Source organism: Perissodus microlepis, chromosome 22, assembly GCF_051167445.1.
Source record: "Perissodus microlepis isolate ML-2025 ecotype Zambia chromosome 22, ASM5116744v1, whole genome shotgun sequence".
Classification (NCBI taxonomy): domain Eukaryota; kingdom Metazoa; phylum Chordata; class Actinopteri; order Cichliformes; family Cichlidae; genus Perissodus; species Perissodus microlepis.
Genome location: NC_140481.1, coordinates 4,786,415 through 4,814,096, shown reverse-complemented (window position 1 = coordinate 4,814,096; position 27,682 = coordinate 4,786,415). Strand labels below are relative to the sequence as shown.

The window sequence follows — 27,682 nt, the reverse complement described above, 5'->3', positions numbered from 1 at the left end:
TAGGAGGGCCTTTCTGAATCAGCGGACAGGACCGACGCGACCTTTTCAACTCACATTAAACCAGGGTCACCTCACTGTGCTACAAGTTAGTGGGAGAGCGACACGGAGAGGGTGGAGGAAGGGGAGATAAGAGATGGAGATGAGGGGGGCTTGCTATACCTTGTGAAAATGTGCCCTTTCATCTTTGTTGTGTTCCCATGAGCGTCTGTCTGTGTGTGTTTGTGTTGCCTGGCTCAGGAGAAAGCACATACAGTACACTGTGCACGTCCAGGATTTACTGTATACTGTACTGAGGTTCCAAATTTACACTTGATGAGTGGAAATAAGAAGTGATTATGCTCTAGTAGAGGTGATTGTTTTAATGCAGAATAGGCTGAGCACTGATCAGAGCATGCTATAGGTGTTCATGATGTCGTTTTTAATATCAGCTCATGTGTCCAATCAAACCCCGGCCCTACATACCCTTACAGGCCCAAATAAAAAGACACGCATGGCTGCACTTCTCCTACCTCAGCAACAATCTACACAAAAATGTCTCCACAAATCAAACTCTGTGTGTGTTTGTGCGTGTGTGTGCATGCTTTGTATGTGCGTGCACGGGTGCGTGTGTGTCTCAGTGCATCAGACCGGTGAAGAGAAGAATAACCCAATTACAGAGACAGTCTGCCTCAACGACATACAGTATGTACACGGAAAGAAAGAGAGGTGTGTGTGCGTGTGTGAGTGTCTGTGTGTGCCTGAGAGAGAGACAAACAAAGACAAGCACAGTGAGGAAGAATGATTTTTGATGAAAAGAACACAGCAGAAAAAGGGGGAGAACAAGAGCAGAAATTGCCAGGCGGCTCCAGCGTGCGAGCGCAGAATAAACCGGATGTGTGCTGAACAAAGGTGAGGCAGAAAAAAAATGCATAAAAGGCAGCTGTGGAAAATTTTAATATTTGGGGAGACCTCAAATATTGGAATTTATTTAAATGAGAACTCCTGAGGGGTGGTACTGCACCATGCACACCTCAGTTCATGTACAAAGTCTTTTTTTTTTCTTTTTTTTTAGGGAGAAAAACGGGGGGAGGAGGGGAAATTGGCCCCGAACCTGACAATTTGGTGGATTGGAGGATGCGGTTGCATAGCAACAGACAGCAGCCGAGTACCTAAAAAGCAAAAAAAAAAAAAGAAAAAGAAAGAAAGACTATTTGGTCTGTTAAATATTCACTCCCTGCTAAGACAACACTCAAAGGCAAATGTGTTTCCATACAACTAGATTTAGAAAAGCTCATAAGCTAGCAGTTGTAGGAACACTGTTTATTTAAAAACTTTTCATCAAAGGTAGACACCAACATGGCTCAACCTTATATGTAAAATTGAGGCTTGCTTACATTATATAACAATCAGTCTCACAAAAAAAGATGTGTTCGACAGTGTGGAGTCACATATTTCATCCTCCACATGCATGGCACATATTGTGTTTACATATTATCTAATAAGCTAACGCACAATGGGGAATTTGCATTTGAAATGCCACTCGGTGTGTTTAGAAGCTTAGAGCATGCGGCGAGGGGGATCACAGCAGAGGTGTTTTGTCATATTACAGATAAACACGAGGCAATTTCCCCCTTCAATTTATTAACATTTCAAGCGCCAATCCTCAATCATCCCTTGGACACCAGCGGACGCGTAGGACTGGCGCTCTCCTTCATTGTCCTGCAGGTTTTCAATAAAGCGCTAAGCTGCACGAGTTGTTTGTTGTCTGTAAAGTCAGCTGCAGATTATAACAGATGACAAAAAAAAAGAGAGAAGCACAAATAAGATTCCCTTTTATTGGACATCTCCACTACACAATACCCATGCATTACCTGCCAGTGAATATTACATTAGAAAAATCGGCCCTTTTTTATGGTTTAAATCTTGTTTGTGTTGAATCCACAGAAGTCCTGGAAATCAAAGCAATCACAAGCTTTCGCCAACTTCGCAGCCTCTCCTCTATCTGCGGCCGTGGTTATTAAGGTTTCTTTTGCACATGAATAGGGGCGCCGTTGCTCCGGGATATATTGTAAGTGACTGCTGTTCGTCTAGCCACCAGTGTTTCTCACAGAGCTGTGAATAATAGATAGGAAAGCTGACCAGAGATAATATGCCTCTCAATGAGAACATACCTCCCAGCGCATCTAGCGTCTAAGAGAATGCTAACAAGGAGCACACATCCCCCCCCACCATTTTTTTTTTCTTTCAATAATTTTTGCAAAGCCGCAGAATGTTCCTTTTTCTTTTGGCTCTCATGAATTTATTAATAACAGAATTCCTTTCAAAACATCTCGTCTGGATAAGATGGATAACACGCTCCTTTTATCATGCGCCCCTCATTCAGAGGCGCGCGCGCACACACAAGCGTGCGCAGCATATATCGCGCTGACAGTGATGCGCTGTGAAATCGAATGGGAGGGCTGGATAGCGGTTTTTGTAGATTTTCGCCGCATAAATTTGGGTCACGGAATAGATTATCGCCCCACTCGTGTCACTCTGACACTGATAGACGCTTGCAATCCCACGCCACTCATAAATTACACATGCTTCATGAAAATGAATTTGCCGTTTAAGTTGGTAAATGATCATTCAGTGGAGTGATGCGTAGTGTAGTTACAGTTTCTCTTTCTGCCATGTGAATATGTAACGTTGACTGAAATCTGTTTTCTCATCTTCAGGAATTCCATAAAAGTTTCAGTCTGACGAGGCGTCAGTGTGACTGTTCCTGTTCCGGCTTCCTTTCAGGCGAATTTAAATAGCCTTGGTCCTTATACAGTGAGGCACAGATTCTGGACTGCTGAGGCCGTATCAAAAGGATCCTATGGAAAAATAAAGGCAGACAGCTCTGTCGCTCAGCAGAGGCACTCTACTGTAAAGAATTCATAGTGTTTGAAGTCAATGACAGCTTTTAGGGATTTGGTGGAGACTCAAGCCGTCTCTTTTTCCACTCTTGCACATAAAGATGAGTCTCGGGTACGTGTGCGTCTCATGTGTGGATGTGCCTGAAGGTGACAAAGACATAAAGTACAATTTCAGCTCCCCTTCAAAGCCACCAGTGCTGTTTCTAAAGATTTAAAAATGACTTTTCCGATTAACGTCATCTCACCTCGTATTTAACGGCCCAATTTGCATTTATCTTTGCGTTCCTAAATGACCGGCGTGAATGCTGCGCTAAATTGGCGTCCCTGCTTTGTAGGACTTAAGATGATGTGTAGGCAAGTGAAACTTGGGCAGGGCTGGGAATAGATAACTGTCATGTCTGAGGCCCGGATAAGAGGTAAAAATCCAGCTTTCAGTGTAGAAGATGGGATGTCAACTCTGGTCAGTCCATGCGCCGCCCAGTAACCCTCCTCCTCCTCCTTCTTTAAAGACATTATTCTAACCCGACTGAACCAGTCTGATTACTTTGTTGTCTGGTGAAAACAGCCTGGACAGCCAGTGTGTGAAATATTAAGGGGGGAGGTTTAAAGACCCTAAACTGGCATGTCATATCCAGTTTGCATAAAAACTACCAAATGCAATTTCGTCAAGCTCACCATGTACAGACAAACCTTTTAATTCTTGGTGTAGATGCAGAACAAATAAATACCCTAATAAATACCAGTTAATAAAAGGTGCTAGAAACATTCCTCAGGTATTTTGGTCCATATTGACATGATGGCATCACACAGTCGGGGTGTGCGGGACTCTAATCTCTTGTTCCACCGCGTCCCAAAGGTGCTCTACAGTATTGACATCTGATGACTGTGGAGGCCATGTGAATACTGTGAACTCCTTCCCACATTGAAGAAACCACTTTGAGATGATTTGAGCTTTGTGACGCATAATACTGCTGGATGCAGTAAACCGTGGTCATAAAGGATTAACGTGGTCAGCAGCAATGCTCAGGCAGGCCGTGGCATTTTAACCATGCTCAACGGGTACTAAGGGGCCCAAAGTGTGCCAGGAAAATATCCCCACTCCACTGTACCACCAGCAGCCTAAACAGTTTATACAAAGCAGGACGGATCCGTATTTTCATGTTGACTATGTTTTTCCAATCTTCTATTGTCCAATTTCAGTGGGCCTGTGCAGACTATAGCATCATTGTCTTGTTCTTAGCTGACAGAAGTGGCACTGGGTGTGAAACGCTCTTCTGCATACCTTGGTTGTAACGTTACTGTTCCCTACAAGCCATTCCTCTGACCTCTCACATCAACAGCATATTTTCACCCAGAGAACTGCCACTCACTGGATATTTTCTCATTTTCAAACCCTTCTGTGTAAACCCTAGAGGTGGTTCTGTGGGAAAATCCCAGTAGATCAGCAGTTTCTGAAAAACTCAGATCAGCCTGCCTGGCACCAACAGCCATGCCACGTTGAAAGTAACTTCACATCAGCCCTTTCTTCCTCATTCTGATGCTTAATTTCTTAAGTTTACTGAGTTGCTGCTGTGTGAATGAGTAACTAGATATTTATGGTAATGAGTAGTGGAACAGGCTTACTGAATGAAGAGTCTTTGCCTGAAATGTCTTGGTAGGTGGGGGAAGAAAAAATAAAAAAAATTAACCATATCTCAAAGACACACATAAAAACTACTTGAATTTTAAGCTATCTAAAATGTGAATTTTAAATTTCTAAAAGCTCTTTGCAAATGTTTTTTACCGTCAAATGTTAAGTGGAAAAACCCACCAAAAATTCGACAGTGAACAGGCAGCTAATGAGGTTTGTGTTGGTTCTTCGGCTGCCTGCTTGGATATTACCCTGACTGCTCTGCCACAGCACAGCCAACCACTGATATGGAAAATACCCTGGCAGGTTCACTAGAAAGCCTCCAAAGCAGCGACCTGCCACAGGGTTGGACTTAAAATAAATGGAAGAATGCAAGACGTCCAATGCCTGGCTTGACATAAAAAGGAAAAAAGCAAAGCTGTGTTTTTTTTTTTTCCAGCAAGGAAACAAGTTTGTTGCTTTCTGAGAAATATCAGGGGGACACCTGGCAGAAGAATGAATAAAAGAAGATGTTTGTGTGCCAGATGCTAGAAAAAAAAATATGCAAGTGCAAAGTCAGTGTTGCTGATAAAAGATCAGTGGAACTGGCCCAGACAAGGCAAACAAAGATACTCCACGGAATCAAGGGTGTCTGGACAGCATATCTTTTATATGTACAATGGAAAAACCTGTTAAGGATTTTGGTCCCATTTGAACTTCAACAGCAAGTGAAGATAAACTAGTGCAGTGTACCGAACAAAGGCGTCTCTGATTGTCCTTAAGGTAAGACATTGTGTATTGATTCTCTATCTGGCAGCTGACGGTTGTTGTAAACACATTATGATGCAATTTGAGGTTCCTTACAAAATAAGACTGGTATCAGGTAGTTAACCCCGCAGCACCAAATGCAGCAAATTATGAGTCAAATTAAATAAAGCTTAATGTAAATCACAAATAAACACAGCTCAGCAAAAATTTGCATAAGTACATATAAGCCCCTTTTCCATTAGTACAGTAGTCCCTAACCCCCGGGCCACGGACCAGTACCTCTCCATGAGTCGTTTGGTACCGGGCCGCTAGAGTTGAGGCTCGGGTGTGAAATTTATGTTTTTCAGGGTTTCTATTGTTTTTTTTAATCGTTTTTTTCATTAACTCGGTCTCCCTGGGTCTTTTCCCGTGTCCGTGGCGCAAAAAAGGTTGGGGACCGCTGCATTAGTACCTACCGGGATCGACTTGCCACAGTTTTCAGGGTTTTCCATTAGGTCATAGTACCTGTTACCAGGTACTTTTTTAAATACTTGCTCGGCCAGGGTTTCAAGCGATCCGAGCAGGCACTAAAATGTGATGTGGTCAAACTGCATGCCACCAATTGGCTGGTCAGTAGCGTCACTCGATGAGTCATGAGAGTGTCTCGTCCATGAAAATTAAAACAGGCATTTTTAAAAATCCAGCAATGAGGGAAATGGCTACCAAAAAAAAAAGCCGTGTTCCCCAAGTCTGACGAAAAGCCACAGACCGAGCAGCAGGTATATTCTTGCCTCGACGTCCCCCTTTTTTGTAGCGTTCATGTCGCATATTGATTACCTCACAGGACGCTCAGACACATTGCTATTACGATAAGCATGCATGTTAACTAGTACGAGATTGTAATGAAAATCCAGTCGAATCAAGTTGTGGCTATCCATGGCAAGTCTATCGGAGTAGGTGCTAACGGAAGGGGCTATAGTAAAACTTGAGCTTGTAATGCTAAAAGGCTAAACCTTCTAGAGTAGCAGGAGTGCTACTTGCCAGCAATGTTGCCAACTTAGCGACTTTGTCGCTATATTTAACGAGTTTTCAGACTCCCTTAGCGACTTTTTTTCTAAAAAGCGACTAGCGACAAATCCGGCGACTTTTTCTGGTGTTATTGGAGACTTATTTATGATGACTTTTTGACGTGAAAACGCGCATCGCTCTTATTCTCAACAAGCAGCGGTGCTGCCGTGGGCACCTCACCCGTGCCAAAGCGCTCACGGGCGGAGGATAGTCCTCCCCCAGCTGCTATCAGGGCAGCAGATGTTCACACCTGTGCGTCCAAACTGCAAATGAATCGCGCATGAGCGAAGCCGCTGCTCCCGCACTGACTGTAACGCAGTCAGTTCTTCTTTTACTCTTATGCTGTTTTGTGGATCACAAGGTTTAAAACTACTAATAAACACACACCCACACACACAAAGTAACTCCACCAGAGTGCCATTTTCAGGTTACTTTTGCCGGTCCAAGCCCGGATAAAGGAGCAGGGTTGGAATTGTGACATTAAAAAAAACAATAATTGCTAAAAGAAATTTAATTTGTAGTTCTAAATGAATTCTAAATGCAATTTTTACTCACTTTATGTCTCTTCCACGATGTTGTTTCTCTCTCCAACAACGTAGGTTACAATTACATTAGCATGACCAATTATGCAAATTAGGCGATGACATCATTTAGCGACTTCTAGCGACTTTTAGGACAACCAATAGCGATTTTCCTTACTGAGGAGTTGGCAACACTGCTTGCCAGATGGTAAGGCTACTAGCCATCAACCGTGGCCTAAAGCAGTTACAGTTTGGCAGTTAAATCTTTGGACAGTTAACATATCAACAAAAATAAAATGGCATAAAAAGTGGGAAGGGGCTTTAAAGGAGTTAAGCTAATCAGTGTTGGCTTACTGTGTTTACGTCAGTGTTATCAACCTCAAGATTAGTGTTTGACTAGTGAACAAAGCACTAAAAAAAGAAAATGTGTTTTTTCTTTTGAAAATGCAGAAGCACTCTAAGTTCCTAAAATACTCACTGGGTTCAGTTAAAACAGGGTTTAACAGACCTCTTCCACCTTGTAGTAGTGAAAAAAAGCTACAAGCTACTTTTGGAGCAGGTTTCTAGCAGATGTCACATTAAAGCAAATTTGAATGACATGTGTAACGTACTGTACATAATGTGTAGCATAGAGCCCGCTAGAAGCTGCCAATCCTCTTAGCGAGGCTCTTGTTTGTTTAGAAAATAAATAGTACCATAGATTTTGTACCATAATTCATATGTCAATAAGGATGTTCAACAGCCTCTGTGGTTTTGTTCTATGTTTTCCTGCTCCAGTGCTAAAGGTTTTACAGGAGATCTATTGGCACTCTTTTTCTTTTTTTTTTCTGGTTCATGCAGCTTGGCTGTGAGGCGAAGCAGAGACAGCTTTGTTGTCTTATGTTTAGGTGACAGGCAGGAGGTCCACCCCTCTCGCCCCCACAGATATCACCTCCTCTCCGCTTGGTGCACATCAAGGGGATTAGCGTCTTCCTTCTCGCGTGAAACGAGCAACATCAATGGAGACCTGCGAAAGATTCACCCGGTGTTCTGCATAAAGCGCGAGCTGCCGAGCCGTTTATGCAGCCCTTTGTGAGGTAAACACTTCAACATCAATCGATCGGCTGGGGAACAGGCAGAGCCTTTTACGGATTCACCTTCCCCTCCCACGAAACGAGGGGATGCGGCATCATCTTGATAGGTTTAATTCTGGGGAGAAAAGAAGGGAGTAAAGGTGAAACAGAGGAAGCAGAAAGGAGGAAAAGCGAAAATGACGGCCTCCTCCCACTGGGTTTGGCTCCAGCTGGTGGGAGGAAGTAAAAAATGAAAATTTTATGAAGGCACTTTTGCTTTCTGTAAACAACATTTGTTTCTCAAGGCCCGTAAAAATCAGCTGAGTTTGTTTACATCTAACCGTCATTATCATTAGAAGTCCTGACCCCAAAAAACTCTGGGTCAGACTCCAGCTGGTCGGATTAAAAGAAAAATGAAAATTCTAAGAAGACACTGAAAATCTTTCCTTCTTTTGCTTTCTGTAAACAATACTTACCTCTAAAGGCCAGGAAACATCAGCCGTGTTCGTTAACATCTAACCGTCATTACCATTAGAAGTGCAGATCCCGAAAAAGTCTTATCAGTGCCTCTATTCCTGCTGATATCAGCACCCTTCCTTCTCCCCTTCTCCACTGTGGACACACACACACACACACAAACACTGTTATCTCTGCTATCTGGTATTTAGCCAACTCAGAGCTAATCCAGTGTGAACCCACTCCCTGGCTTCTGCTCAGCAGTTTGCAAACAGATTTGGAAAACAGACACACACACACACACACACACACACACACACACACACACACACACACACACACACACACACACACACACAAAGGGAGTCAGAGTGTTTGGCCCTGGAGCAGGGAACATCACGCTCCAGTAATGTGATGCCGAGGCAACACTGCGCTACAGTAGTGTGGCATTAACATAAATGTGCATCTCAGCGCGAAGAAAGGGGAACACGGGGATATTTGGAGCTGTCTGCATGTGATAGCTGTCTGATTACCTCTGCTGTGACCTCGGTGTCTTCACAACAAACACACACACACGGCATTAAGCTGCCGAAATGTGTCCACCGTGATCATTCAGTCACTGTTTATTCAGTCTTTTGAGATAATCAAATTTTTCTTCGAGCAAGACGAAATTTCAGGCGCTGAGGGAGATAATTACACTGCAGGTCAGAAGACTCGTGCATCGTTGCAAAATCGGGACTTGTTATATGTGACAAAATGTGTGAGAGTAGCAGTCAGACGGCGTGATATACTCCTTGTGGTCATTTTATTTTACAGCGTGGGGATTTTCTGCCTTCATAAGGACCCTGGAATGCTTGTGTAACTGCTGTTTCACACCAATTATCCGTCCTACTAGAAATTTATGAGAGATATAACTTGTTGTTTAATGGCAGCACTCACATGGTGAACAGTGGGATTAAAATAGAGCACAAAGGTGATCCTACGAGATATTGTTCCTGCATTTGCATTACTTTTGATTTTAAGTAAATCCTGAACCACAAATTTGGAAGGAAAATTTCAACAGTCTTTTTTCCGGTCACAGAACACCGCAGTAGCTCTGTACCCTCTCAGTGATACTTCAGGGTGCGTGGGAGTTGATCCAAGCAATCTCTGAGTGTTAGAGAAGGCATCCAGCTGCATCCCTTGGGTGCCCTGTGGTGGGTGCTTAAGGAGTGTGGGGTATCAGTATGTTTTCACAGGCCTTTCAGTTCATGCACAGCCACACTGAGAGCATGGCTCACATTACTGGAAAAAAGTCAGACTCGTTCCTGATGAGTACTGGATTCTGCCAAGGCTGCCCCTTGTCACAGATTTGGTTCATAACATTTGCTGACCTCCAGATCTGCTCGCCTGATTTTTTGCGGACGATGTCGCCATGTTGGCTTCACTGAAAGGTGACCTCCACCTTGCACTGGGGTGGTTTGCAACCAGGTGCGAAGCGGCTGGGATGAGAGTTAGCACCTCCATATCTGAGGTCATGGTTCTCAGCCCGAAGAGGATAGAGTCCTATTAGGGAGGAGTTGCTTTCCCAAGTGGAGGAGTGCAAGTATCTTGGGGTCGTGTTCAGGAGTGTGGAAAGAAAGTAGCGTGAGATTGAAGGATGAATTGGTGCAGCATCTGCAGTGATATGGATGTGGGCCAGTTTGTTGCGGTAAAGTGAGAAGGCAAAGCTGCTGATTTACTGTTGAGCTGCATTCCCAATCTCACCTATGGCCATGAGCTGTGACGAAAAGAATAAACTTCCTCCAAAGGGGTCTGGCCTCATACGTAAGAGATGAGGTACAGGAGGAGCTCAGAGTCACCAGTTTTCCTCCACACTGTAAGGAACCAATTGAGGTGGTTCAAGCCTCTGACGATCACCTCCTGGAGACCTCCTAGGGTCAGGTGTTTCGGGCATGTCTCGGATTGTTTGGGAACAGAACAGAAGATCTGAATGTGGTGAATGAGAAGAGGCAGCTCTGGGCTTCTTTGCTTTGACTGCTGACTCCCCTGCAACCAGAATATTAATACATCTGTTTTAAAAACCTTTTCTGTCAAGTCTTTGCAACTCAGGGAAAACGAACCCTGTTCACGTCTTTATTCCCCCAGTTTTAGTATGGAGTGCATACTCAATGCCTATCAGTGTTGCCAGCATATAGGGGTAAATAATAAAGGTTAGCAAAAGCTTAGCAACTGCAGTAATCACATTACATGTAACATGTCTGTCTAATGTCAGTGTTTATTGTATATAAAAGGATCTCAGATGACCAGTAGCATCACAGTAAAAAGAGTTTCAATGCCGGCTCTTCCACAGAACAGTTTTTCTCTTTGGTGAACTGAATCAACAGGACAAGCCCCTGGGGCTCCTTTCTCACCTGTGTGTGAACAGACCGTTTTGCATAAGCAGCTTTTTTTAAATGAGCTACTGCTGTGTTTGGCAGCCACATAGATGAATAGTTAGCTTAGAGCCGATTGGTCACTTTCCAACAGGTCTACATAAACATTAAAGCATTAAAAAAGAAAGAAATCCCCCCTTTTTAGATGCTGTCTCATTTTCCACGTCAACCTGTTCACACTTTTGTGAACTGCTTATGCACCGGCGATTTTCCACCCATATGTTTGCGTGACTTGGGCAAATTCTACACTAAACTTTCTCAGCTGTGAAGACGGCTGCTTTTCCTCCCCTAACAATAAAACAACATTCTGAGGCTGCAGCTACTGTGTGACTCATTAGGATGGATGCCTCGTGGAGTGCAGTGCTACACTGTTGATAGGACTTTAAATCCTTCCACTTCCCTCGCATGTTCTCTTTCTTTCTGTCTCGCTCACTCGGTCTGTGGTTTTCCTCAGGAGACCAGGTTAGATAAGACCGCCTGCACTATAAAAGCAAGAAAGAGCCCGGGGAGAAGCGTACGACACACGGGAGCGCTCTCAGCAAGTTTAAAGCAGGAGACATGATGTGCTGTTCTAAGGCGATAAACATACATACACATATATGCGATATGTGGGTGACAAACACAGACAACCCATTTTCTTCCTCTCATCTGATCCTTCTTCACCCTGTCTCCTCCTCCTCCTCTCTCGAATGTTTCTAATCGTGGAACCCCCTTGAGGCTGTCGCGTTATTATGGAATTATTTTTATTGTTCGGTCAGTCTGGGCCAGCACGAACCTGTCGACCACGTCTCATTCAGACACACACAGACACATGCACACTAAGATTATATATATATATACATATATATCAGAAAACTGTTTATTGCACCTGTTCCTGCTGTGTGCCAACAGCCTGCTATGACTGCACATACAGCTCCGCGCCGTTGACTCAGTGTTGTGTAACAAACAGATCGACTCTCTCCCCGCCACTTTGCTTGGGTTGGCAATTGTTTGATTTCAGTATCTCACAGACAGCACCGCGGTGGTCAAGTTAATGAGCAAAAATCCACCCCCTCTTAGCGCTTTTAGAGGAAGGAGTTCATAAAAAAAGAAGAAGAAGAAGCCAAACGCTGATCATTTTAACAAGCTGCACGGTGCGTTTAAAAAACTTTTTTCTTTCATACACTGGTGGGGAATTCCTCATGTGGAAGGGTCACATTTGTTTCCATTTTGGCAGTGCATGTGAACCAGCAGTGTATTAAGGAAAGTTCAAGAAGTACATTTGTTTTATAAAAGCCATTTGTTTCAGAATTAATATGATCATTAATTGAATAAAAGAATAAACGATCTGTCATTTATTAAAAGGTCGTTAGGTTTGTTCTCCCTGAGTCTGGTTCTGCTGGAGGTTTCTTCCTGAGTTTTTTCTACCCAGTGTCACCAGGTTTGTTGTAGGGTTTTTACCTTATAATATGAAGCGCCTTGAACTGAACTGAATTCCAAAAGAAGAACTTTAGTCTTCCCTTTCTAGTATGTGTCTAGTTTTTAAGCTTTGACCAGCTGCACTCGCATGGAGTTGCGTTATGCTTGGGGTTGTCAGAGCTTTTATATACCGGGAGGATCGGGGGCTCTACTTTCAGTTTTTGCCTCATTAAAATCAGTTTCAAGCCAGTGTTTGTGGTGGAACTGTGCTACTACAAGTAGCGGTAAGTTTAGTTCACCCAAAGCTTTTAAAGTTTCTTGATTTGTATATTTTTTCAGCCGAGGTTAAGACATTCACCTTACATGCAAAAGATTCCCTGTTTGAGATGAGGAGGAGATACAAACCTAACCTCAGGGGGTCAAAAGCTAATGCACCCCTGGGCCCGATTGTCCCAAGCTAGAAAAACTGGGAGGGTTGTGTCAGGTAGGACACTGTGTGTGAAATCAAACACGCAGACCCATCTGCTGTGGCGATTCCTTGGGAAGTAAGCAAGCAGCTGAAAGTCTTTTAACATGACTAACTGCTATTTTGCTTCACTTTTGCTCGTATCTGATGCTGCTGGCAATAGTTTGGCTATTGCTGATAATTTTTTATGTTTCTATAGACGTAATTAGCAATATGAAAGAAGCCCATTGTTCTTGCAGTGAAGTAGCTTTACAAAGTATGTTACTTAGAACAAGGATGTCAAACTCACTTTACGTAGTGGGCCACATAAAGTCCACTTTCATCCCAAGTGGGCCGGACCAGTGAAACCCCCCATCCTGTCAGTGTACAGAACTTTAATTACACGTGTCATGACTGAAATATCGCAATGTAAGAAAAAGAAATTCAATTTCAACCACAACCTCAGTTTCTCTACATAATAAAGTACTAAACTGTTTGCTTAACTAAAAGTCCAAAATTTACGCCCTCCTTCACACCACCGAAGTCATCCAGTGGGCTGGATTGGAGTCTTTGCCAGTAGGGCTGTTCGATATAACGATATATATCGGATGACGATATAAAAACATCTGTCGTTTTATTTTACGCTATCGTTTGTTTCGTGGTGTCGCAAAATAAACTATTTACGGCAATATTTTTTCATCGTTTTGATGGTCACTGTAGTGGCTATATTAAGTTCTCTCTTTCTCTTATATTTTATATAACCACACTACGGATGGACAAGCGCCTGTTTTTATGCGTTGTCGTTAGCAACAACGACGGTAAAACCATCGCGTGTCCGCTTGTTTATTTTCCACATAAACCTTTCACAATAAAGGTCAAGATCCTGTGGAGACTTTTCAAAATAAACTGAATCATGTGAAAAAGTATGCAGAGTATTTACGGATGAGAAGCAAAAAAGAGTCATCAGGCGCTAAAAAATAAACCTTAGACTCAAACGTTAGAACAGGCTTTTCCCCGCAGCACATCGTGTAATAAATACTCACAAAGAAAACGGCGGCTGTTACAACTTATGTGTAAAATTGTATAGTTTAATGCATCGGTTAAAACACTCGACTCCAGGTACACGATGCCCAGCTGGAAACACTTCAGCTGCCCGAGAGTCACAGAATTTACAGAAAATGTTACACTTTTGTGATTTATATCGTTATCGGGACGATAGATGTCTTATATCGGGATATGAGATTTTGGTCATATCGCGCAGCCCTATTTGCCAGGCTGATTCTGGCTCCCGGGCCTTATGTTTGACACCCCTGATTTAGAATATTAGCAGTTTGTTTCACTTGCAACCATCTCATACTGTCAGCAGAGTTTTTAGAAAAATGTAAACTATATTCACAAAACAGTAGGCAGTGAAGACTTAAATATATCCTCCCATTAGTTGGTGGAGAACAAAAACAGAGCTAAAAGAGGTTAAACGTATCATAGTATGACTAGAAAGAAAACGAGTTAACATTGATGTAGCTCCTTGGCTAAACTAACCAGATTGCTAACAAGCTCAAGTAGTCCTCTTGAAAGGGGATAAGTCCGTTTTCTGCTCCCTACACTCACGTAAGAAAGATACAAGCTCCGAAATTACAGACCAATGTAATTCATTTGTATTTATACTGTTTTTAAAAGCAGCAAAAAGCAAGAGGGCATGAAAACAAATACACTGCATGCATCCCAAACTTCACTTTAATTTGTGTTTAAAGGCATCAGCTGTGAAAGCTGATATTGTGACTGCAGCTTAACTTGCACTGAAAAATAGCTTCTAGCTAGCGCACACTTGTGACAGTGGCAGAACCAATACAAAAACGACAGAAATTATAGTCACAGTAGTTCTTTATGTGCAAGTCAGATTTGTAGAAGTTACACTGGCTTCAACATACCCACACAGATATATGCTCACATTGAAATGGATCTGACAAGAGGCCATCTCTCTAATGCTTATTTTATAGTACTGTTTACACAACCTGCACAAACGTGCTCATGTGCAGGACTCCAAAAACCAAACAGCACGTAGCAGCGATTGTGCATAAGTCAAATGTGGATAGTACAGATAGTAGCGGCGGTGGACACTTTTCATAGTTTTAACACTCGGTTTCACTCTTTTGCTTAATGTTGCAGGCTTATGAACCCACATCAGCACAAGCAAGAGAAGCCCATACACTAGTTGTAGCACATATTTTGGACACTGCCTCCATCTGGCAGCAGACACTTTCCGTAGGGAGACGGGCTCTCCGTAGCCGGCTATGGTCTGCCAACAGAGAAACGTCCTCAGCCCATAACGGCCCCCTTCACCCCATCATGGCAGTAGTGCTGCTCAAGATGTGACCAACCCTCTGACGCTAATCATTGCAATACACCCCGGGCATTGCCAGGGACTGACCCGTGTGTGTGGCTGTGTGACACGCACACAAACACAAGCACACACCTCCTCAGACAGCCGACCGATTACGCATCACAACACAGCTGATTTGCCCCGTGGCTTGACACTCGCTGTCCACTTCGATCACGTTACCCTTCCCGGCGAGCCCAGCGCCGTGTGTTTGCCTGTGCCCGAGTGTTTACATGCACTGGGTTCATCTGGATATTGCTGTTATTCCGCAGCGCTTTCAGCAATGTAATTTGTCACTATTTGTAAAGTGTTAAGCAGAGGGAAAAATGCTGAAGGCAACAGGATGGAAGAAAAAGTGTGTCGTGGATTTTGGTCTAGTAGCTCTGCATTTTTTTTTTTTTTTTTCTAAGAAGGGGTCATGCTGGGTGATACTTGGAAAACTGTATGAGGGCTTTGACAGAGCAGTCTTAGCCTTAAATATATCTGTGCTCAGAAATAGTACTCCGCCCGAGGCTTTGAGCCATTCCAATGATATACCGTGGCTCACAAGCCAAATAAAGCCTGTGCAAACAGCCTCGAATTTCCCAACAAACACTTTACTGGAGCTTCGCATTTGAACCCCCTCTCCCCGAAATTGAGCTGGCCTCATCCCAGCAACTTTCAACTCCCTCTGCTAAGGAAAAAAACGCTCTCTTGTTCGCCTGTAAAATCCCTATTAAAAAGATCTGCGGGCCAGACCGCACTCCTCCACTGTTGTCAGATGGCTGCTGTTTGCAGTGGCAGAGGCACAGCATGAAAGGGTCTCGGGGTTTAAGGCAGCTACTAGTTTGGACGTCAGAGGAGAAGTGCCTTAAGACAAAAGACTGCTGGGGCATAGGCGGACTTAAAAGCTGATGTGAAACGCAACCTGTTGTTAAATATTATAAAATTGTAAGTTTTACTGTTGGAGAAATATGGATGCAGGCAGGGTAGGGATGTATGGGCAGATGTAAGATATACACCAGATGGAACCAGACACACATACACACTCATTCTGAGTCTGTACTATTTTGGGAGATGGGGGAAGAAAATGGTCTAACTTGGCAAGTGTAAATATGTGTACTAGTGTAAGCAGTGGGTCTCTGGCAGGTCTCTGTGCATATGGGGGAAGTATAGGGTCTGGCACATGTTTAGTGTGGTGTCCCATTTTTTTTTTTTTTGTGCATCTGGACTTGATAACTTTCCTCTTTAGCAGTAGCGAGAGAGAGAGAGAGAGAGAGAGAGAGAGACCTACGCAGTGACATCTCTATCTGTCTTGATCTGGACTGACTTTGAAACTTGGTCACAGCGGAGTAGTTTCTATATAATCAGGAAGGAGAGAGTGCGCGCCACGTGAAATGAGAAACACACTCCTTTCCATCCTCCATAGAAACATCCAAATACACACGTGTCTCAGTATGGACCGGTGTTGTTTTTAAAGCTGCTCTTGGTTTTTGTGATTTAAGTGGATAGTTTACATTTCGTGTAAATCTTTTAAGCCACATGGTGAGAAACTTCACCATTGTTTATTTTTGAAAGGACCGAGGTTACATGCTGCCATTTAGGGGTTCAAGCAGGTCGTTAATTTTTAAAATGAAATATTGCCAACTGGACCGTAATAAACCTCGAATACCCCAGAAACAGCTTTGGTATCAGCATATCATTGGAACGTTAGCTCAAGTGTTTTTAACTGTATCGGCAAAGGCAGCTAGCTTTTTTTTTAAGTGCTTAAATGTTTTTCTAAGAAAAGAAAAGTTTGTACTATTCTGAATATGTTTAAGACTTCATAAGGTTCATAATGGTTTTTAAAGGTTTTGGGAATAATGACTGGGATTGCATTGGGAATTATTCACTAAGGAAAACATTCAAGACACTTACCAATTTTCTAATTTTTCAAATGCTGTGGGGACTTTAAGAGAGCTGTGCATAAATGAAAGGCTGCAAACCTCAATGAACAGAAGCAATGGTGTAAAGAAGAGTGGGCCAAAGTCCCTCTACTATATTTAAAGACTGCTAAGGTTACACAGAAAACAATTAGTTCAAGTTATTGTCGGTAAAGGTGGTTTTACAAGCCACTGAATTGTCGTGTGTACACCATGGGGTGTGTAAATAATGACACAGTGCAATGTGTCGTATTTACACTATTTTAAGACCTTTTAAAGACTCAATCATTTTTATTATGTAAAAACTCGATAGAGGGTGAACTTTTTATTTCTTTGTACCACGACCTAAATGCACAAATGAACAACTGGCTAATGCGTCAGAGCTAACAGGCTATCTCTTTGTGCTCCGGGATTCTCTCCTTTCCTTCATTGGAGTGAATTACACCAAAGTCAAACTCCAAAAGCAAAGCCTGCAGACATTTGGCGTGGATGCTATCAGATCCACTGAATGTGACAACTGAAGTAGAAGGATTCAATTTTTAATCTAAAATTTCACTCTTAATTTCAAATGTTAGTGTGACTGAAGCCTAACGACATCAGACAGTACAACTTGAAAGAAGCAGATTAATATGGGGAGCATGCTTATTTGTTTTCTTGCTGAGAGTCAGATGAGGACATCGATAGCAAGCTTGTGTGTGTGTACTATAACATTGCCGGGGGCAGTTAGCGTAGCCTAGCATTACAAGTCGAAGCAGGGGGAACCAGCTTGTTTGGCTATGTCAAGTTTTAGAAAGTGAAGGTTACATTTCTGTTTAGCAGAAAAATTGCATTTTAGTTCACATTACAGCAGGAAATACAGCTGTTTAGCTAACCAGTGTGGGTCGTTTATGTGAACAATCCCATTTTAGTGAGACCTTAAAGGTATACGGTGGATTTTTTTCCTCCAGTGTTTTGTTTGATTGCCTCTGATCTCTTCAATCTGAGCGAACCAGTCTTTCTGATATGTCCACAGCCAAGACACCGAGGTTAATCCTTAATAGATTAACTTTGCCGACTGACAGACCCCAATAAATCACAAAAGCTTTACAGAAGAAAACTAAGCTAACCCTTCAAATGCCTGGACCAGCTTCCATTTTCAAGTTGCTGACCTAAACAGAAAAACACAGAGCCAGCAGGATTTCACTGTACAATTTGATACATCGTTTTTTTTCTTCTGTAACTCCCCGGGGCCTAAGGATGTTCTCCCCAGGATAAAGACATTGTTAGTGTGACTGAGGTATGTGGCTTTAGAGACCGGCTGCTAACGTTAGCCAGATATATTTGCTTAACTATTGGTATTGATCCAAGTTGTCGATTCTTGCTCTGGGGAGCAATTATTACACACAGCAAGTCAGGACAGTCAGTGCAAGAATGGATGCAGTCGGTCCACCCATGGAAGAAAATGCACCTCACTGCACACACACACACACAAACACACACACACATCTACACCTGTTTGAAGAGTGAACACAACGAGCTTGCGCTCCGACGAAAAAAAGAAGAAAAAAAAGAAAAATTAAAACTAGCAGTGAGCTGAGTGAAGCTGATATAGCCTCAACAACCGAGCGAGAGATGCCAAAACCTCTCCTCCACACACACACACACACACACACACACACACACACACACACACACACACACACCTCCTCTCCTCCTCCTCCACCTCCTCTACTCTCTGCAGCTGAGAGGCAAAGCAGACAGATAAGCAGGCAGCCAGAGACGGACTAATCCTCCCACAGTGAGAGACGTTCCGGATAGTATATGATGGGAATCAAGCTAAACTGACAGTGAGAGAGAGGGAGGCTACATGGGGAGGGATGAGAGGCAAAAAAAGGCTAGAGGTGAGGATACAGATTAGCAAAAGGTGAGGATGAAAAAAAAGGGAGAGGATTTTTAAAACGTTGTTAGTGTGAAAGCGAGGGCTGAGAGTTCGATCGGATCCACAAGTTTTTTTCCTTCTCTCTCTCCTCCCCCTCCTCCTCGCATCGTGCCACCGTCTTGCACTGTTTTTGATAAACGTTGCTATTTCGCAACCATTTGCTTGCTTATTCGTCTCTCAATCATTCTTGCCGATTCTCTCTCTCTCTCTCTGTCTGCACCCCCCCTCCCCTCCCTAACCTCCCACAGCATCCCTCTCTCTTTCTCCCTCCCTCCCGCTCGCTCTCACTCTCCCTCTCTTTCCCAGTCTGACTGAGGCTGATGTAGGTCAGTGCGTCTGGAGCCTGTCTGGAGCTGCTGGAGAGCCTCAGAGCTCCACGCTTGGTCCTCGACGACCCTCGCAGCGGAGGGCTGCCTCTGTGCCCGAGCTGAGGACGGACGCCGTTCCCTGGGCTGTGTGAGGACAGGACCAGCTCGCCTGACCTGACTCGCCTGGAGGAGGAGGAGGAGGAGGGAAGAGGAGGAGGAGGGAGGGAGAGCAGGGTGACACGGGGTGTCTGTGTACTTTGGAAAGCTAAGGCGGTGCATGTTTGCATGTGGGTCGTAGATGCACGCGCACAACAGCAAGGGCGAAAATGCAAGCGATAGTAATCGTTGTCTCTCTTCTCATCGACGCACTTACAAGAGGGGTAGGGGGGTCATTTTCATGCAGTGCTACCTTCGCATCCCCTTTTCCTACAACATACACACACACTGTCTCTTTCTCTAACTTCATCGTGATGCTTTATGTCTTTTTCCTAGACCCAATTCTTTGACGTATGCAGCCATCGAAGTCTCTCCAAACACCACAGCGACCCAGCAAACTCCAAACTGATGCGCCTCGTACGACAAAAACAAAAACCAAAGAAAAAAAACCCATTTGAAAGCAACAGCAGTGTTCTTTCTTTCTTCTTTTCCAGTATATCCATTCCTTTGCGGCTCCTTACGGATCCACTCTGACTGATGTCCTTTCCCTAAAATACTGAATACCGAGAGCATCCTTCGACCGCCGCGTGCCCCTTTTTTTTAAAATAAATGAAAGCCAACGAGTGCAAGGACGACGATGACGACTTTTGCAAGAGAGCGAAAAAATCCGCCGCCGACTTCACCGTCTCCTGATTCTGCTCACCTTTCCCTTTGTCCCCCCACTTCTTCCTCATTCTCCGCTCTCATTCTCTGCTCCTTCCCACTCCTCTGGCTTTTACACAATGCCCCCCCCTAAAAAAAAAAACATCGTTGTATCAGAGTGTCTGAGTGCAGCTGTGAGAGTGGCAGTGTTGTGTAGTGTCTGAGTCTGTGCTCTCGATTTGACTCTGAAGCACATCTGGGTCCTGCAGCGGCACGTCGGTGAGTTTGTTGTTGTGTGTTTACGCATCTGTGTTCGTGTGTCTGTATCGGCGTGACACAGTGAACCGTCTCGCCCGCCTTCTTCGCTACCCGGAGCGAAGGACGTTTGGAATTCCTGGGGCGTGGCATCGCCGGCCTGACCACACCTCGGGTGTTTCCCTTCGTCTGATGCCCGTTACCTTCTCTCCACCTAAACTCGTCCGAATCCTCCGGATTATAGCGGAGAGGGCAGAGGGTGAAGCCGGGACTCCGTTCTGAACAACAGATTTTCATTTCACTGTCTCCTGCTTTGCATTGCCGCTCTATGGCTCGCTCATATTGCCCCGACCGAGGATGCAACTCTACGGTTCTTAAATGTGACGGCAAAAAAGGACAGAGGCTTCAAAGAAGCACAAAACAAAGAGTTTTTTCCCCCCCAAAGTGAACATAAAGAAGGAAGTAGATGGACAAAAATAGCTATTTTGTGTACAAAACATCGTAAACGCCTGCACTGTGTAACAGAACATCACGCAGCAGTGCTACGAATTAAGGCCCCAAACTCATCAAACAGACCTGTGAGGCGGTCCCTGATCTTTAGCCTGTTTGAACATGTGAGAATATGTTGGACAAAGGCGGGAGAGAAAACAAGCTGCCGTCAGTGCTGCTTATCAGAGTTGAAGATGAAATGCAGAGGGGCAAGTGGAATAAGTAGGCACTGTATGTTCCACGGTAACTTAAAAATAACTGACTTTGTTGGTGCTGTTGTGTAAGGGCTTACAGCAGTAGGTGGGTGATATGGTGAGATGGCCACCTGCACTGTCTGCCACATCCACACAAAACACAGAGGAGACAAACCAACTGTGGATGAGTCAGAGAGAGAGGGAGAGAGTGTATGCAAATCTGTGCTTACTCTTCAGTTTTTCTGTTTAACTGCAGGGTGGAGGGGACTTCCCACTGGTTCTCAAACATTCAATCCCTGGAAAAGCTCCAATTCAGTTAGAGCAGGACAAACATACACGCACGCATGCCTGCTTGCGTACACACACACATACACACACACAAAGGCCTCATTGTGTTTGACCCCGGATGACGAGCAGGCAGGTCAAAGTGGTGGGTCATTGAGAGGCGGTTGAAAAAGGCAAGTGCATGGTAATGAGTAGCTCTGCTAGAGATAAACGCTCTCACATGCTTTCCCTTCCGCGCGGCCAATGGCGTGCACTTATACTGTGACTTTTAAAGCTTAATGTGTCCTTTACACACACACACGCGCACACATGTGCCAATGCTCATGGCAACTCAGGAGTAAACCTGGGGGGGGGCATGGCACGTTGGACATGACATAGACGAGCCACGGATCGAGGCGCTCTCCTCGTCCCAGCTGCCTTTCAGCTTCTTAAGCCCCGCCCCTCACTTTCCCCCCTTTTTACGACACACTGTGATGACTGTGTGCCCCCCACCACCCTCTCCTGCTGGGTCATGAAGGTCTCAGCAACAATAAACTCCCAGTGAAGTCATGTGATGCACACTCATTAAACCTACAGTTTACTCCAGGGTTCTTCTAACATACTGGGTTATTGTTTATGTTCTACCTTTAAAAACAACAACAACAAAAACATGCATATTAAGCACTTTGTCTCTCACATTTGTTTTTTCAGCAGCTGTACACCCTGAGATCATTTCAGGGACACATTCATGAGTTTTCCAAGGATGGCAAAATGGAAACACAACAAAAACGCACAAAACTATTTATTTCCCTTCCTTTAATGCACAAAAAAAAGCCCTGAACCCCCCCCCCCCCCCCAGGTCAACACCCTCCAAAAACCCACACCGGTGTAACTCCAGCTCTACACCCTCCTGCAGCACTCTCTCATTACAACACCAACATCCCCCCTCCTTTTTTTAGGTGTCAGCAGAGGTGGGACTGAGCGCCGGTGTGTTTGGGGTAAACACGCGACTCCAGCAGCTCCAAAGATGACTGGGCTGTGGGGCAGGGTGGCGTGATAAAGACCTGGCAGGGATCACTGCGGTGCATCTGCCGGCAACACAGTGGAAAGCTACCTGACAGTTGCTTCTCACACATCAGATAAGATTACAGGTAGACCTGCTCCACCTGTTTAAACAAACCCATGTGCACGCGTGCCGCTGTGTGTGTGTGTGTGTGTGTGTGTAGCCCGGGAAAAAGAGATAGAGATAACAGACTAATCCAGTGGCAGGTGCATGCTTGTAATTGGGACGGCTAAAGATATAGACTGATGAAGGAGCTCATTATTATTTATGTGTTTGATTTATGTAAGCACAGAGGGTGTGTGTGTGTGTGTGTGGTGGGGGTGAGCTGTTTGTGTGCATTTTTAAAGAGTGTGTGACTTCTTTTGAGCTTCTCCTTGTGAATTAAGCACAACGCAGATGTTATGTCAGAGATTTGAAGACCAGATCAGACAGAAATAAATAGAAGTTAAACATCGGTTCTAGTTATCGATCAGCGACTAAAGGTCAGACGTCACCCCTGCTTTACTCGTCGGACGGCGCTCACGTCAGTCAGCTGCAACAGCAAAAAAAAAGAAAAGAAAGGAGGCCTTTGCCAAAAAGCCGATGACATCACCTGCATGATTTAATGATGGCAGCTCAAAGCGGGCGATTACAGCATGGAGATACATCCTGCCATACACGGCAACACACAACCACATACATACACACACACCATACAGCGTGGCTCCTTTTGGCTCTAGCCTGACATCTAGCGACACAAACTGTAATGTGATATTTACATGACACTGACATGTTAACATAATGGGTCTGAGGAGGAGGTGGTGGAGGAAGAGGAGGAATCTCTGCACTGTGGAGTGTGCGGAGCTGCTGGGTGTTTAGTGGGGACTCTTGTTTCTCACTTTAATAATTGTAAGTACAGGTTGTTGTTGGCTTCATGGTTCACCGCAGCCCCCCCCCCCCCCCCCCCGCCCCCTTGCACCGCCAGGATGCACGGAGTAAATAAAAGCTGCCGTCGTCTTACCTGAGTCTCTTTTTAAATCTGCCGGCTGTGATGTCATAGCGTGTTGTAAGGAGTCGCAAATAGCAGGTTTGGGGCGAGATTGTTTTTGGGTGGGTGTTTTCTCAGCATTTCCTTGCTTTACCCCTCCAACCGACAAACACAAACACATTACACAGGATCTATATTTAGTCACTACCCAACCACATGAAGCTAATTTGGATCTAAGTATATCCCTCACAGCCAGGAAACGGACACACACACACACACACACACACACATATATATATATGGACACACACACACCACAAGTTTGCCTTCCTTCAGTGGAGTCTGACAGGAATGAGGTCAGGCACACGGATCCACATTGCACATTATTATTATTATTATTATTACCAGTTTTTTTTTCTTTTTTATTCAGCCAATAGCAAGAGGAGGTGGGAGTGGTCCGACTCAAAAATCGGGATGGCGACAGGCGCTGATTGGCGCTCACGTCTCGCGATAAAGCTATAAAAGGGCGAGGTTCTCGTTGTTGTGTTTACAGTAATATCAGGGAGCTCGCAGGGAAACAGGGAGACTATGAGAAAGCGCAGCAGCTCCATTCAGCCACATGGTCTCTCAGCCGCACGGAAGAGCTGCGCTGCTCACAGCCAGGTTCACGTAAGGGACTCGCACTGCTGCGGCCCACAGCGGCGCGCTTTCAGCCTTGCTCTGCGAGTGTTCAGCCGCACAGGCAGTTGAAAATTAGTTTCCGGATTATTAGTTTTTAAAAAAACTGTCGCTGAGAAGCGAAGAAGAAGAAAAGTTAAGAAGCCCGAGAGTCTCCAAAGCGTGCTGAACTGAAAAGAGAGAGACAGACTTGGATGGACTTTTTTTGTTTAGAGACCTGCTCACAGCAGTGCTCCGACTCCAACAAGAAGTGAGGAATACGTTTTTGAAAAACTTTGTGAAAGCACTGAGCGGTGTTTTCAGACACTTTGGAGAGAGATGGTGCAGCACATAAGCCAGACAGAGAGCGCCCACGCTCATTCCCCCGGCGGGGACTCCACGGACACTGGAGAGATGGACCTGGAGATGGATGCGTCTCCTACCCCGGGGTCCCCCTCCTCCCGGGAGCGGAGCGACTTGGCGTGGTGCAAAACTCCGACGGGACACATCAAGAGACCCATGAACGCGTTCATGGTGTGGTCCCAGATCGAAAGGAGGAAGATCATGGAGCAGTCGCCGGACATGCACAACGCGGAGATCTCCAAGCGGCTCGGGAAGCGCTGGAAGCTGCTGAAAGACACGGACAAGATCCCGTTCATCCGTGAGGCGGAGCGGCTCAGGCTCAAACACATGGCCGACTATCCAGACTACAAGTACCGGCCCAGGAAGAAAGTGAAGTCAGGGAGCGGGGCGAGTAAGCAGGCGGACCGCGGGGAGAAGAGCGGGGAGCGCGGCGCCAAGTCCGGGGTCAAGAGAAGCCCCGCGTCCAAAGGAGTGAGCAGGACGCACAAGCAGGGGGGCGTGAGGAGCGCGGCGGCGCAGGACTACGCCTCTCCCGGTGACCACCAGTCGCTCTTCAAATCCAGGTCAGTGTCCGGGGCCAGGCAGATCCCGGAGAAGCGCAGCGGAGAGGCTCGGCGCGCGCACATGTTCGGAGGGGCTGGCAGCCTGGAGAGCGGGCCTCCGTCCGTGGGAGTCCCGGCCAGTCCCGCCTTGAGCAGCTCGGCGGAGTCCAGCGACCCGCTCAGCCTGTACGAGGAGCAGAGCCCGGCGGCCAGCGAGACCTCGCACACCGCGCGCCTCAGGTACACCCGCCCTTCTTCTCCAACACCGTCGGCCTCTCACTCCTCCTCCTCCGTCTCGTCCTCGTCATCGGATGAAGAGTTCGAAGACGAGCGGCTCGACCTGAACCCGAGCCCCGGCTTTGAGAGCATGTCTCTGGGCGGCATGGGCTTCTCCGACGCGGAGCTGGACCGGGACTTGGACTGGAGCTTCGGGGAGTGCGGGGCGGGCTCCCACTTCGACTTCTCCGACTACTGCACCCCAGAGGTCAGCGAGATGATCTCAGGAGACTGGCTGGAGTCCACCATCTCCAATCTGGTGTTCACCTACTGAAAGGTGGGAGAGAAGCGCGACGCCCGCCCCACCACCACCCGCCCAGCAACGTTTTGAACTGTTCAAACCCACTCCACCCGACACCTCAGACAGGCGTGTGCGTCCACACCAGAAGATTTCCGCTGTTCTTTCACTAAATGAGGGAGAGTGAAAACGGGAAAGAAAAAGGTAGGCCTGTGTGCGCGTTGAAGCCCAGGCACGCGCTGCTCACAGACTTGTTGGAACTGCGCTCGGTGCGCTTGACGGGAACGCGCAGACCTGTGGGGAGGAGGGGGGAGGTGGGGTGCTTAGTTTGCATTTGGACTCGGAGGAGGAGTGAATGTAAGCAGAGAGCAGTGATACAGACTCGAGCTCGACTGTTCAACCCAATCCGCACAGGATGAAGACTGAGACTGAACATTTGAACATTGATGTTATTTTTGAGGTCGGGACACTTACTGGAGAGCTCGTCGTGTTGGGGTTTTTTATTTGTTTGTTTAAAGATAGCCAATTCACATTGACCATCGAGTTGCTATTCAGGTGTAGTTTTTTTTCCGAACTAGAAATGTTTTTAATATCAGCAAGCATGCCCTCCACGTTGAGGAGGATTTTGTTGTTGTTTTAAATGCGTAAAAAGGAAGAAAAAAAGTTCATTGCTGCGTAATTACGCAATTTGTGTGACCATAGGACTCAATTCACGATCACCAGCTTCTCTTTCAACGGCAGGACTTTAAACATAGACTGACTCCAAACTTCAGAAGCCCCTTTTCTGAACACTTTTTAAAACACTCAGTGCACAATTCAGGACCAATGCTTTTTCCTCTCCCCCCTGACGCGCATTCTTTCTGCCTAGTGCTTCAACTTTGTAGTTTCTCTGTGTCAGATGACGGTTTTTTTTTTATATCGATGTATTTATACCGGCCAAACTTTTTTATACATAGAAGTATTGTTCTCGTACAGGTCTCGTTTGTGTTTGTGCACATAACACCTGTCTGTATCCAGCGCGGAAGGGCTAGAAGTGTATCTTATTTAAAACAAAACAACAAAAAAATGTCCGACTTCTCTCACTTTTATGGAGATTTGAGTGTGTCATGATTTTCTACTTGTATTTTTGTACAAAATCTATAGAGAAAAAAAGGAGGGGGGACGTTTTTTTTTCTTCTTCCGGCGAGTGGGTAGCCTACAACATTGTTGTTTGGATCTACATTGGTGTTTTAGTCGTGCAGAGAGAGGGAGGGGTGGGGGGTTTGTTTGGCACAATCTGACCTCACAGTGTTTACAGTATTTACCCACATGCTTCTTAATGGCACAGTGACTCCAGCTTCACCAGCGAAGTAAACAAAGCGCCACTGAGGCTCCCAGCCTGAGTGGTGACTGTGTTTCCAGTACAACACAGACCTAAAAGAAAGTTTAGGCACGAAAGATCCCAGAGAGTCACTGTTTGGATAGAGCTAATACCTCTGTGTGCTTTTTTTTTTTTTTTTTTTTTTTTAAATTATGGAGATAAGTTTTATTTGAACCACTGGATGGAATTTCACACTCATTCCACTTTTTGCCTAGAGTTTTTTGGAGGGAGGGGAGATGTATGAAGTGCTTCATCTGTTATTGCGCAAATTGCATTGAAAAAAAAATAGTATTTAACCTTTCTGTACCTGTTGGCTAAGTATAGCAGGCTAATTGTTTTCCTATATTATGGCATGGCAAATAGCATTTGTATTTCAGATTCAGGTATATGTAGCTATAGCTGTTGTGTTTAAGATTTTTAAAGAATAATAACGAAATATTTATGTAAACTGACTGTACTATAAGCAAAGATTGTGTGTTTTTTTTTTTTTTTTTTATGTATGATGATGACTGACAGGCACTAGGACAGCCATCTTTGGACATGTTGAAGATGATTGTGGTCCAGGAGTTTCTTTCCTTTCTTTTTTTTTTTTTTTTTTTTTTTTTTCTTTTCTTAATTTTCTTTTAAAGATTTTTTTTTTCTAGCGTCCTTTTTTTTTCTTTCATTTGTGCAATATGCTGTGTATGATCATGTTTTGTCCAATCATGCCAATATCATTTGATGTTTTATGCTCAAAAACCAGCCAATGTTTGGGTCAATCACTGCCTCTCAGACCTCTGTACAGATTGTTGTTTTTTATTTTTTTTTATTTTCTTCCAAGAAGGAAATAAAATCAGCTGGAACTGAAAATGTTTCTCGTCTGTGTATATACAAGTTTACTAGATTTTACATAGTTCGTACCTTCCTAGAGGACAAACATAAGCACCGCCGTGTGGTTAGCTGACAGCAGGCTCTCCAAAATCTCCAATCTGGTGTTTACATCCTGTCTGAGCGTGAGCGTGCGTGAACATGTGTGCAGCTCACGGGGGTGTTTGCCGTAGGTAAGTGTGCAGCTGCAGACAGTGAATCAATAGGCACCCAGTGAATCGATAGGAGTGGTCTCCTCCTCTCTCGCTTACTCCAT

General features: G+C 44.9%; 1 protein-coding gene and 1 long non-coding RNA gene across 2 annotated transcripts; one reads left to right on the top strand and one right to left on the bottom strand.

The window, feature by feature from the left end:
- Nucleotides 1-1,243: 1,243 nt before the first annotated feature.
- Nucleotides 1,244-18,982, bottom strand: LOC146362462 (uncharacterized). Its single transcript, XR_014799219.1, has 2 exons — nucleotides 8,353-18,982; nucleotides 1,244-8,012 (listed from the first exon to the last, which is right to left on the bottom strand). It is a non-coding gene; the product is annotated as an uncharacterized LOC146362462 (long non-coding RNA).
- Nucleotides 18,983-23,110: 4,128 nt separating this feature from the next.
- sox4a (SRY-box transcription factor 4a) lies at nucleotides 23,111-27,408 on the top strand. The gene has a single exon (XM_084919069.1). The coding sequence runs from the start codon at nucleotides 24,120-24,122 to the stop codon at nucleotides 25,233-25,235; it is 1,116 nt and encodes a 371-aa protein (XP_084775195.1). The 5' UTR covers nucleotides 23,111-24,119; the 3' UTR covers nucleotides 25,236-27,408.
- Nucleotides 27,409-27,682: the final 274 nt, after the last annotated feature.